Raw genomic sequence first — 12,342 nt, forward strand, 5'->3', positions numbered from 1 at the left:
TTTGATTGGAGGCTGCCACTTGAGCCCACGAACGCTGTTTTTGCGGAGCGGGCCGAGTGGGCGCGCAGGCAGGCCTGTGCCACTTTCATCCCTAGACGGACTCGCCGCCGCCCCGTCGGCTGTCGGCTGTCGTCTTCGTCTCCCCTTCCCCAATCCCAGCCCGAGCGAGCCAACATCTCAGACGGGATCGATCCGAGGCTAACCTAGGGTTCCGTCCGGATCCGAGCTCGTCGATGGGGAGGGAGGGCGTGGTGGCTGGGCCGGCGGCGGAGGGGAGTAAATCGCGGCCGGAGTGCGTCAACTCGTCCAATCCATACCACGAGTGCTCCGACTACTGCCTCCGCAAGATCGCCGAGGCCAGGCAGCGCCTCGACGACGAGCTCCCCGACTCGTGGAAGCGCCCGCCCGAGCAACGCACCGTCCACCCGGACTGCATCAACGCCTCCAACCCCTACCACGAGTGCTCCGACTACTGCTTCAGGCGCATCGCCGACGCCAAATCCGGTGCGTCTGGATGATTCCTTCTCGTTAATTCGATTCGTCGTGAAGCCCTTCTATTTATTGCTTAATTAAAAATCTGAGCGCTCCTGGCTGCTTACCGTGTGCTTGGTTGACTTCTCGTTAGGGCTCGAGCGTGGGGAGGGACAGCCACCAGCTGATGTGGCCACCGCTACCGGCACGTCCGATGCAGCGGAGCAGCAGCGACCTGAAGATAACGATGCCGACGAACAGGAGGACAAAGCCGCGGATGATGGTTACCCGCAGATGACGGAAAAACAGAAGAAGTTGTTCGAGTTGCGGCTTAAGATGGTACGACGAACCGCTGATTTCACGTGTCATTTACCTACTTTTGCATCCGGGCTGTTGCCACGCTGTCTTTGATGTCTGACGTTCCGCAGAATGAAGCACGGAAGGCAAATCAGCAGGCAATGGTTGCTGAGAAGAAAAGGATGGAGCCTCGCGGCGAGAGCCGAGGTGTTTCTAAGCAGAAGTGGCTAGACGACAGGAAGAAGAAGATCGGGAAGCTGCTGGACTCAAATGGCCTTGATATGTCCAAGGCGTACATGCTCGATACGGAGGAGACGGCAGAGGCCAAGTACAAGAAATGGGAGAAGGTACCTGCTCCATATGGGTGGGATGGTGAGTGAGCTCACTCCTCTAACGTCCACAGATGTCTGACTGGTACAAAACATTGTTTTGTTGAGATAGCTGAAAATGCTCCACATTGGTGATGTTTACTGGATGACTTCTCTGTTGCGTTTTGCTTAGTCTTTGTTGAGTTTCTACTCCATTCGCATTAGGATTCAGGGTGCAATGTTATTCATGGTTGGCTTGTGACAGCATCAGACTTGGTGTTATAGTACTTTCTGTTATTCATGTTATAAGAACATATCGAAAGAGAAAGAAGTAAATCCTGTGGAACGTAACTTTATTATGGGGTTAATATAGTACTTTCTTGGCAAAGCTTATTGAATAACTATCTCAGTCCATCCTGCATTTGCGCAGTATAAACCAGAGAAGTATGCTAGGTTGGGAATGTGCGGGGGAGATATCTCTGTGTTATGTACAATGGGTAAAAATGCTTGCTATTATGTTGCTACTATGTATAGATTGCAAACATGTCTTGCTACATAATAATCTATATTCAGTACTAGCGTTAAATCATACAATTGTTGCCATAGGAATGTCTTCTATGCCTTTTCATGTCAAATGTTATGATTGGTGCTGTTCCATTTTTTTTCCATTTGTCTTGAAGTCCAAATGCACCTTTATCATTTGGGTGTTTGAGTTGCATCTGAGAAATCGTGCTTATACTTTCAGTTTTCAATCAAAAGACCTTGTATGATGCATACAAAAAGAGGACCAAGAATATAGAAGTCGACATGGAGGTTTACAATAAAGCCAAGGAAGATGACCCTGAATTCTACCGGGACGCCTCAAGTCTCCAGTATGGGAAGGTATTGCTGCCATGGTGCCATCGCATCACATCAACAAATCGTTGAATGTCCTTGTGGAAACAAGTCAACTGACCGTTGTGTGTTTTGCCTTGCACAGGTGTCCAATGTGCCAGCAGAAAACATTGACAAAATGGTCAAGGAACTCAAGGAGCGGGAAGAGAAGCGAAAATCGTTCAGCAGGAGGCGCAAGTTCAACGAAGACAAGGATATTGACTCGATCAACGACCGGAATGAGCACTTCAACAAGAAGATTGAGCGCGCCTTTGGCAAGTACACGCTCGAGATCAAGAACAACCTCGAAAGAGGTACTGCCCTACCGGACTAAAACCATACACAACAGCTATCTTCTGGCATTTTTCAAGCTAACCACTCGACTAGAGGCGAGTGTCCCTGCTGTTGTTTTCCTTTTCGCATGGTTACTTTGTATGCTTGTAACTTGAGGCCACAGTTGCATTGTGACTTGTAAGAAACCTGAACTGGGTTGTAACGACGCGAGGCTGAAGTAATGTACAAACAGTTTTGTATGCATGTGAGCTGAATGGGATGAGTGATTTGTAATGTTGTATATACCGCGTCCAGGTTTGTGTAAATTAAAATCAATTCTGGGACATTGAGAGCGACCTGTGTGTCTCTCTACGTAGACTAGTGAGGCAGCCACCCATTCTTTCATTAACAAAGCATCCACACCTTAAACATACCTGAGAAGAGAGACGAGGAAAGACACAAACCGAGGTACATCTAGCATCCCTCTGCAATCCTTTTCGTCTTCCTCTTGTCCGTCTGAGGTACAGCTCCCTCACTTTGCATTTCCGTTCTGCATTAGGCCAGCTCGCCCACCGGCAGTGCGGTAGAAGCAGACCTTGACGACGACCTGCTCCAGTTTCGGCCTGCTGATCTTCTTCCTGGTCAGGTATGCTGGTGCTGCTCTGCTGCTTCAATTCTTTAACACAAGTATAAAAACATGGCGTTGTTTCTTCAAACAATAGGTATAGGCATGGTGTTTTCTTTCATCCTTATACATCTCTGTTTCAAAGCCGCGAAACCGACGAAGTTTAGCCTTACCGAGTGAAGACCAATTCAAAGCAGCTATTGAGCAACAGCAACCAGGTCAACAATAACCTTTGTAGCCTGTCCACTTCTAAACGCCTAGTTATAAAATTCTTGTCATCTTGCCATCAGCACAAAACAAATCCTCAATGGGTTTATTCCATTGTGTTGGTTGTTGCACATGTCACTTTCTTCTGCCATCACCGTGTTCAGCACCCCCACATTACTCTATTTATATACCCTCTACTCTCTGAGTTTGCTCCTACATTTATCATACACAAGCTACTTATACAATATATTGTACGTCCCTTTCTGCTCCCAACTACTATACTGCTCCCAGTTTCTGCCCTTTTGTTTTTGTTGCCCAATCTTCCTTCTTGTTCCATCGAAACACATGCTCTCTTTTCTGTTCATCCTGCACTTACTGCTCTAGTTTTTTTTCTTGTACAAACACCCTGATTGTTTGCTGCCTCACTACCAGTTCTTGTGGCCTCCCAATCAACATCTGATACCAGTATTCAGTTCCTTGCATAAACTTGTCAGGCAATGTCCAAGACTGAGAGCAGAAAGCTGTCCGATGACTATGAAGTTGTGGATGTCCTTGGCCGAGGCGGGTTCTCGATAGTGAGGAGGGGAGTGAGCAAATCGGAGGGGAAGACCCAGGTCGCCATAAAGACCTTGCGAAGGCTTGGCCCGGCCATGAACGGGATGCAGCAAGGGTCAAAGGGTGGCCTTCCGATGTGGAAGCAGGTATCCATCTCTGACGCCTTGCTCACCAACGAGATTCTCGTCATGAGGAGGATAGTTGAGAACGTCGCGCCACATCCCAACGTCATAGGCCTGCATGATGTGTACGAGGATGCGCATGGCGTGCACCTGATCCTGGAGCTGTGCTCTGGTGGTGAACTGTTTGATAGGATAGTGGGGCGTGACCGGTACTCGGAGTTCGATGCAGCAGCTGTTATTCGTCAGATTGCTAAGGGGTTGGAGGCTCTTCATAAGGCAAACATCATACACAGGGACTTGAAGCCAGAGAACTGCCTCTTCTCTGACAAGAATGAAGATTCCACGTTGAAAATCATGGATTTTGGTCTAAGTTCTGTCGAAGATTTCAGCGACCCAATTGTGACTCTGTTCGGGTCGATAGATTATGTTTCGCCAGAAGCTCTCTCAAGGCAAGATGTTTCAGCTTCAAGTGATATGTGGTCCGTTGGGGTAATTCTATATATTCTGTTATCTGGGTATGTTTGATCAACCTTCCTTGTGATTCTCTCCTGGTTTGATTTCCTGTTTATATCCTGATGAATTTCACTTGGTGTGATTACAGATGCCCGCCATTTCATGCACCAACTAATCGAGAAAAGCAGCAAAGGATACTGCAAGTAAGTCTTACTGTGGCTAGTCTCTGGACATCATGTTGCTCTATTTGAGTTCATAGTTGTTCAGAATTATTCTGCCTTTTCATGTTTCATGTGTTCACAGTTTGAGCATTCCTACGACCTGATCTGACATAAGTAACACATTGGCTCACTTGTAGTGTAAATGGGATCCAAATTAAATTCTATGAAAATACCTTTGTATTTGTTAACAAAACTATAATCATTTGATAGCACATACCATATGTCATAGTCATGAATGTAGTGCAGTTTAGATTTCCATTCACTTATGGTATTAATGATATATGCTCTTCCAACCTAAATTACATTTAAAAGAAGAGAACCTAGGTGGGCCTAGGTAAGATTTTGGAGCAATCGTTTCATAGCATGGAAGCAGGCCTCTCAATCAATACTGAAGAACTGCCTTTTCATGTTTCATGTGTTCACCGTTGGAGCATTCTACAACCTGCTCTTACAATAAGGAACATGTTTGCTCACTTGTGGTGGAAGTGGGAGCCAAATTAAATTCTATAAAAATATCTTTTTATTTGTTAACAAAACTATAATCATTTGATAGCACATGTAAGATGTCATAGTCATGAATGTAGTGCAGTTTAGATTTCCATTCACTTATGGTCTTAATGATATATGCTCTTCCAACCTAAATTACATTTAAAAGAAGAGAACCTAGGTGGGCCTAGGTAAGATTTTGGAGCAATCGTTTCATAGCATGGAAGCAGGCCTCTCAATCAATACTGAAGAACTGCCTCCTTCTGGTAGCTGTTGGCAGTCATATTTGATCTGTCCTATCTGTCATTCTGTTTTAAAGGCCAATTTCTCTAGAGGTGTCAAAGTACTAGCACCTAAACAGACCTTCCTGTTGGCTTGGGTGTACAAATTGTTCTTGATACCTTGCTATGTCCAATCAAATCGCTCAGGGAAATACAAAAAGGTAAGTTAATATGGACATAAGATCAGAATAAGGCAACCCAACCTCTCAAAAAGGAATCGAACCATTTTCTTGACGAAGTGAGGTTTCAAAAATCTAGGATTGTCTTTGGATTACATGATGGTGTACTCTTAACTGCTTACATGTTTCAACAAAGATGGCATCACTTGTCTTAAGTTGCTCTCCCTAAATCTGGAGGTTTTGCTCTAATGATGTGTGCTCTTCATTCTCCTTTCAGGGAGAATTCAGTTTCCAGGACCATGCATGGAAAACAATATCTTCATCAGCCAAAGAATTGATTTCCAGGCTTCTTTCTGTTGAGCCTTACAAGAGGCCAACAGCAAGTGATGTCTGTCCCATGCTTCTTTTTTTTCTCTTCCATCCATATTGCCATATTGGCCAATCCGAATTACATATAACTGTGCTTATTAAAGTCGTGGACCTTGTTGTCTTGCATCATTTGGACCAGCTTCTGGGGCATCCTTGGGTGATTGGAGACTGGGCAAAGCAAGACCTCATGGACGCAGAGGTCATATCAAAGCTGAAGAGGTTCAATGCTAGAAGGAAGCTGCGGGCAGCGGCAATCGCAAGCGTCCTCAGCAGCAAGGTGGCTTTGAGGACAAAAAGGCTGAGGAACCTTTTGGGAACACATGACCTGAGCTCAGAGGAGCTAGACAATCTGCGGGCTCATTTCGCACAAATGTGAGTATATAAGGAATTTGTTTGGTACTCGAGTTTTGATTCTAGCACTCATTTAGCAATAACATGAGGTTGAACTGAAGATTATAAACTGTTTAAAATGTGTCTAGATCCATATTCTCCGGAATTGATTTTAAGCATAGAATTACCTGTACTTCGTGAGAGAAGTGCATAGTAATTGCTAATCATGATGTTTATGTTTGGCGTGTCCTTGACCTATCTACATGGAGTTATGATCATTCAGAAGCTGTAGCATTATAAACATGATAGTGTGCATTCTCGAGTTTTGCACGAATGTCAGTATATGAGGAATTTGACCCCTTACTTTGTACTTGGTTTGGTATTCGAGTTTTGATTCTAGCATTCTTATTTAGCAGTAAGATGAGTTGGCGTGAAGACTGTAAGCTGTTCAAAACGTGCCTTATATCCATGTTCATGATCACTCAGATCTCAGAAGCTGTAGCATGAAAACATGATAGTGTGCATTATTGTTTCCTTCATTCGCCGGAGAAATTTCATTATACAGCAACAAGCAGTTGTTGCTGGCAAAAATGAAATCTTCACATAGTTAGTTCTGAAACCTTTTCACTGAAAAAAAAGGACACCTGATATGATATGATATGCTGAGTGCTGTGACTAACAATGAGATGGTCGTGGATCGGGTGGTGCATATGCAGATGCGCGGACGGCGAGAACGCGACGCTGGCGGAGTTCGAGCAGGTGCTGAAGGCGATGAAGCTGGAGTTGCTGGTCCCTCTGGCGCCGCGCGTGTTCGACCTGTTCGACAACAACCGCGACGGCACGGTGGACATGAGGGAGATCCTCTGCGGGCTCTCCAGCCTCCGCAACTCCCGCGGCGACGACGCGCTCCGGCTCTGCTTCCAGGTGACGAGAATCGATGGTCCCTGTCATTCTGACTCATAGCAGTCCCTCCCTCCCTCTCTCGCGCGCGACTGACATACTTACTGAATGGACTGAAAAAAATGACGTGTCAGATGTACGACGCCGATCGGTCGGGGTGCATCAGCAAGGACGAGCTGGCGTCGATGCTGCGAGTAAGAGAGCTAACAAACTGCCCGTCCTTCCTGTCTGTATGATATGGTGGTATATGTTGTCATGAGTTTGCCTGGTATTACTGTGGTCGCAGGCGCTGCCCGAGGAGTGCCTGCCGGGCGACATCACGGAGCCCGGGAAGCTGGACGAGGTGTTCGACGAGATGGACGCCAACGGCGACGGCAAGGTGAGCTTCGACGAGTTCAAGGCGGCCATGCAGAAGGACAGCGCCCTCCAGGACGTCGTCCTCTCGTCCCTCCGGCCTCCGGCGCCGGGGCAGTAGATGTAGACGGAGCGAGAGAGATTCAGCCCAGTCCAGCAGCTCGTTCCCTTCCCTTCCCACGAGAACACCAACACAACAGCATTGATCAGTACGGCACTGTACGGAGTATTAGCATCATCAATCAATCATGTCTGAACTTTTCCTTTTCCTTTTGTTGCTTGTCCCGTTGTCCGGTGGAGACGCGTGGCCCTCGATGGATCAATCGTACTAGGTGGCTGTGCCTAGCTCGGGTGGCACGCCTTGCTCGGTTGGAGGCTGCCGGCCAGAGTTCGATTCCCACGGGAAGCGAATTTCCGGTCTCGCATCCAAAAAAAAATTTCCTCGCTGTGCACGCGAGCCTGGTGACTGCGTCGGTTACGGTGCGCCTTCTGGCTGCGTCCTGCGTTGGTTACGGTGCGCCTTCTGGCTGCGTCCGGCCTGATGATCTATCCCGGTTCACTCGGTCCTTCGGGGCATGTGCCAGGGTTCGGGGATTTTCTCGACCGGGGTCATACGGTCCCTTCCTATGACAATGTCGTGAGGGTGGTTCTTCCCTCGCCAGTCGAGTTTCTGGAGCCCGGGACGCATCGGTTCGCCCGATGATGTGTTCATGGCAGCAGGCAGCAGGCAGCAGCTGTGGTGACTGGCCGTGGCCGGTGGTGAGTCTGCCTACGGACAGCGTCGTTCTTTGCCGGACACATGCGTTTGGAAGCGCGCACGGGCCACGCGCAGCCCGTTTTGTGGACCTAGAGCAGGCCCATGGAACTCTCTCTTTTCTCTCTTTTGGCGAACCTGGGCCGGGCTGTAGTACTTGCCGCAGGCGATGGGAGGGGAGAGAAGGTGGGCTGGGCTGAAACAAAATAAAATGTAAAGAAAGCGTCAGAGGCCAGCTGGGCCAGCGGTTGGCACGGTCGTACTCGATCGTCGCCCGAAGCAGCGTGAATGCAATCCGTCACGGTCGTCTGGTCGTAATAACCGTAATAAAAAAAACTAGTGGCCACACATGGTTTTGTGCTTAGCAGCCAGGGAAGTGAGACATGGTCACACTCGCAGTTTTAGAAACAGTCGTGTTCTATGGCCTTGTTTGGATGCTTCAACTTTTAAGAATTTGGATTTTGAAAACTTGGTGGGATCGTCTAGTTTTTGCCTAGTTTCTTATGCCAGTTTTTACTGGTTTCTTAAAAACCAAGAAGCTGTTGATACTCAGCTTTTGTCAGTTTCTCGTGACCAAAGAACAATAAATCAAGTATAAACTAGGGGATCCAAACACTCACTAGTTTTTGTTCAGAATCCAGATTTTATAAACTAGGAATAAGAACTGGTTTTTAAGAATCTGAATCTGATCCAAACAGGGCCTACATATGTGTTTCATCAGGAACAGTTTCGTTCTCTTCTCATAGACCTTTCTAAAAAATACTCACTCGTTCCATGAAAGTGTTGTTTTTTGACTTTTAGACATCTTATTTGACCGTTCGTTTTATTCAAATTTTTTATGTAAATAATAAAATAAATAAATTACTATTAAAATATATTTAATGATAAAATAAGTTATAATAAAATAAGTAATATTTATACAAAAATTTTGAATAAAAAGAACGGTCAAAGAAGAAGTTTAGAAGTAAAAAAGGACACCTTTGATGCCACGGAGGGAGTACGGTACGTTTCATGAACATGGATATGTAGTTATCGTCCTCTTCGTTTGGTCATAAACGATCATAAATTTTTAGTCAAAACAGTATTTTTCTCTTACATCAAACCAACCAGCAGTAATAATCCACGATCGTATATGATTGTTTTAGCCCAGCCGAACAGGCTGAATATAAATACTCCTATATATGCTGAGCAGTGAGCGCCCAGCGTGCCAAAAAGTGATGATGCCTGGCCTGGACTGTCATGCAAGCAACACAAGCACGGTGAAGTTTGGTCGGTGGTCCCCCGATCCAATCGCTATCGGTGGCACGTGATGGACAGGCACATGGTGGATGTGCGGGCGTCTTTGTACTTTGCCGCCGGGTCGGATCAGGTCGTCGGCGCGGCTCCTGGGGGCTCGTAAAGGCCAAAAGCTGCCTTTTCGTCCTTGCTTGTCTGGATGGAAAAGTTGACAACCACGTGCAGGCTTTTTTATTTTTATTTTTTATTATAACACAACCACATGCAGTTGAGTGCTCCGCCGGCAATTAATATGATTATACTTATGCCATGTTCGCATGGACTTGTTTGGCTTATAAGCCATACTTTTTAGCCAACGAACAATATTTTTCTCTCACACTAAATTAGTCAACAGTATTTTCAGTCATGACTTATCAGCCAAACAAGCCTAAACGAACAGGGCGTCAGTTGTTATAAAGGATATTAGCATTTTTTATATATATATATAGTTAAACCTAAAATTATTTACAGCTTTTTAAATATCGAGTACTTTTTTTGAACGGTGTGTGTACACTCGGTTTTGCTTGGCTGTGAGAGGAAAAGGAGACTATTGAAATCGTCGTAGGCAGGTAGGGCTGCCGACGAAGGATACCTTTTCGTAGCTGACGGCAAATTAAAGGCAAGCATGTGCATATCTTCACGAGTCACGACCACCCCACCATGCGCTTGCACGGCTCGAGAGCGCCTACTTTTCACTTCGCTACACTGCATGGGTCGTAGATCGATCGGCCTTGCTCGTCCATGGCATGGCCATGGGTCAGCATCACATCACACTCATCAGTTCGTAGCGCGGGCGTGGCCGGGAAAAAACCCGATGCAGTAACGGGGTTATATATGGGTGGTGTTGTATACTAAGCATGGCCCCGCTTTGATTTTTGGCTCTATTTCCCTAAACTAAGGAAAACCTAACGCCCATGCACACTGAATATCTACCCCCAATAATAATAATTCACTAAAAGCACTCAACTTATATAGGCCCTAGTTGGATGCAAGGTGCTAATAATTATTAGCAGCTTAATTAGCTCCTTTAGATCCAAAAGTCTAGCTAATGGTTTAGCTAATTGTTAGCTCAATACTCAACTAACAACTATTCCACTAGTAGGACTAAACTAACTAATATCAGTTAATATTAGTTGTGACTTATTAGTTAGCTAACTATTAGTAGCTAATGGATCTAAACAAGGCCTTAGCTTGCTGGAATTAGCTCTGTATGTCTCCGTTGTCGGTTGTCATCATGACTCATCGACGGAAACGTCCCTACTTTTCGACCGAGCGGCGACGTGGCCTTGTGTTGTTACCTTTTGAGATGTGGAATTTTTTAGCGCACTAGGATGCGTGTATAGTAGGAGAGCGATCATCTAACGGTGATGCACACGGGCATGTACTCTTGAGAGCAAAAACAACTGTGCTTTTGTGCGAGTATATGTGTTTTCAGATCCCCCCCCCCCCTAATTTTCTAGGTAGAGTACTGGGGTTTTAACAATAATACAAAGATAGTGGCAATATTTATGATAATTAATAGGTACAATATGAAAAATATATTCCATGTGAATCTAATGTTGTTTTTTTATATAATATAAATATTTGTATAGATTTGATAAAAAAAGCTTCAGATAGTTCCATTGGGTGCTATGGTAGGACTGTTTTTTTACGGGGAAAAGTATAATGCTACTTGGTAGGTCACATGACAGAGACATGATACTAGACAATGTAACGATGATAGACAGGTGCCGGCCAATGTGAGGGGGAGCAAAAAGGTTAACTTTGTTCGCGAGCGTACCACCCACCAATTTGTCTCTTCTCTTCTGTGTATATTTACAAAAAGGTTAACTTTGTTCGCGAGCGTACCACCCACCAATTTGTCTCTTCTCTTCTGTGTATATTTACAAAAAGGTTAACTTTGTTCGCGAGCGTACCACCCACCAATTTGTCTCTTCTCTTCTGTGTATATTTATATATTGTACATTGTACTAAATCTTTGAAAGGGTCATCATATTGTATGTTTGGAGCATGTATCATGCATCAGGCTCTACTAGTTTATTGGCCGACTAGCAGAGCAGGGCCGGGGGCATAAAGAAATGGCCAGGCCGGCAGCTGGTGGACTGGTGGAGGGCACACTTGAATATTTGTTGCGGTACATATAAGAAATGAACATAGGCGTTGGACCAGATCTTTTGAATTTAATTTAGGCCCTCTTTAGTTTCTTTAGTCACTGGACTAATGTGTAATCACCTTTTAGTCACCCTCTGGAGACTAAAGGACTAAACTACTTTAGTCACCATATTTGGTATTTTAGGGACTAAAAGTGACTAAAAGGTGGTGACTAAACTTTAGTCACCCCAAATCAAGCCCTTGCACTATAGGTCCATTAACTTATAGAAGGGTGTCATCTAGGTCCACCAACTCACAGAGTGCATTTTTTGGTCCCTTCGAGTTCGAGAGCTCAATAATTGTTCATTTAGCACCTTAGGTAGTACTTATGTTTCTTATGGCAGATTTCTTTCGTGTGACAGCTAATTAGTGCCGGGATTGCATATATATATATATATATATACACACGCGCGCGCGCGCGCAGAGGCATTGGTTGAGCTCAGCCGTCGATATGCCTACACACAGTTGCTGGACTTATGGATCCTTGAGGTACTCTGGGGCAGATCTAGCCTTGTTCATCAAGGTCCATCAACAATCCGGATGAATTTTATAAGTTAATTCTTCCACCTTTCCAAATTATAGTTTGTTTTAGTCTTTTTAAGTTGATAGCTTCTGTTTTACTTTTACATCAAGATATACGCTATGTCTAGATATATGGCAGTTTAATCTATATATTTAAAAAATCTAAACAATCTATAATCTAAACACATAGGTAATATTGATTTAATAATACATTGCTATTAGGATTTTAGAAGGCAGCTGCAGCCTCGTGTGGCTTAAAGCCGAAGGAGTATTCTCTGCCGAATCCGTCCCCGCCGCCCCTGAAGGTTCGGGGAAACCAGAAATGAGCCGCGCGTACGTTGATCAACCGGTGGAGTGGCTGAAAAGTCGAAGAGCCGGAAATTAAAGTTTGAGCTT

The 12,342-nt window shown here is 45.2% G+C and overlaps 2 protein-coding genes across 4 annotated transcripts; both read left to right on the forward strand.

Annotated features, from left to right (window-relative positions):
- Window positions 1–121: 121 nt before the first annotated feature.
- Window positions 122–2,482, forward strand: LOC136527233 (uncharacterized). The gene is made up of 5 exons (XM_066519877.1): window positions 122–504; window positions 626–810; window positions 900–1,140; window positions 1,822–1,958; window positions 2,056–2,482. Exons 1-5 carry the CDS (start codon window positions 234–236, stop codon window positions 2,281–2,283), a joined length of 1,062 nt encoding a protein of 353 aa, XP_066375974.1. The 5' UTR covers window positions 122–233; the 3' UTR covers window positions 2,284–2,482.
- Window positions 2,483–2,562: 80 nt separating this feature from the next.
- On the forward strand, window positions 2,563–7,473 carry LOC136527232 (calcium and calcium/calmodulin-dependent serine/threonine-protein kinase-like). Of its 3 annotated transcripts, none has more exons than XM_066519874.1 (9): window positions 2,563–2,690; window positions 2,782–2,868; window positions 3,487–4,246; window positions 4,333–4,387; window positions 5,569–5,679; window positions 5,800–6,032; window positions 6,707–6,914; window positions 7,025–7,084; window positions 7,177–7,473. In XM_066519874.1, exons 3-9 carry the CDS (start codon window positions 3,552–3,554, stop codon window positions 7,363–7,365), a joined length of 1,551 nt encoding a protein of 516 aa, XP_066375971.1. In that variant the 5' UTR covers window positions 2,563–2,690; window positions 2,782–2,868; window positions 3,487–3,551; the 3' UTR covers window positions 7,366–7,473. The 3 variants fall into 3 exon arrangements, with proteins under 3 accessions (XP_066375971.1, XP_066375972.1, XP_066375973.1); XM_066519875.1 differs by having other exon boundaries at window positions 3,528–4,246; XM_066519876.1 differs by having other exon boundaries at window positions 3,549–4,246.
- Window positions 7,474–12,342: the final 4,869 nt, after the last annotated feature.

Source organism: Miscanthus floridulus, chromosome 19 (genome assembly GCF_019320115.1).
Source record: "Miscanthus floridulus cultivar M001 chromosome 19, ASM1932011v1, whole genome shotgun sequence".
In the NCBI taxonomy this organism is placed as follows: domain Eukaryota; kingdom Viridiplantae; phylum Streptophyta; class Magnoliopsida; order Poales; family Poaceae; genus Miscanthus; species Miscanthus floridulus.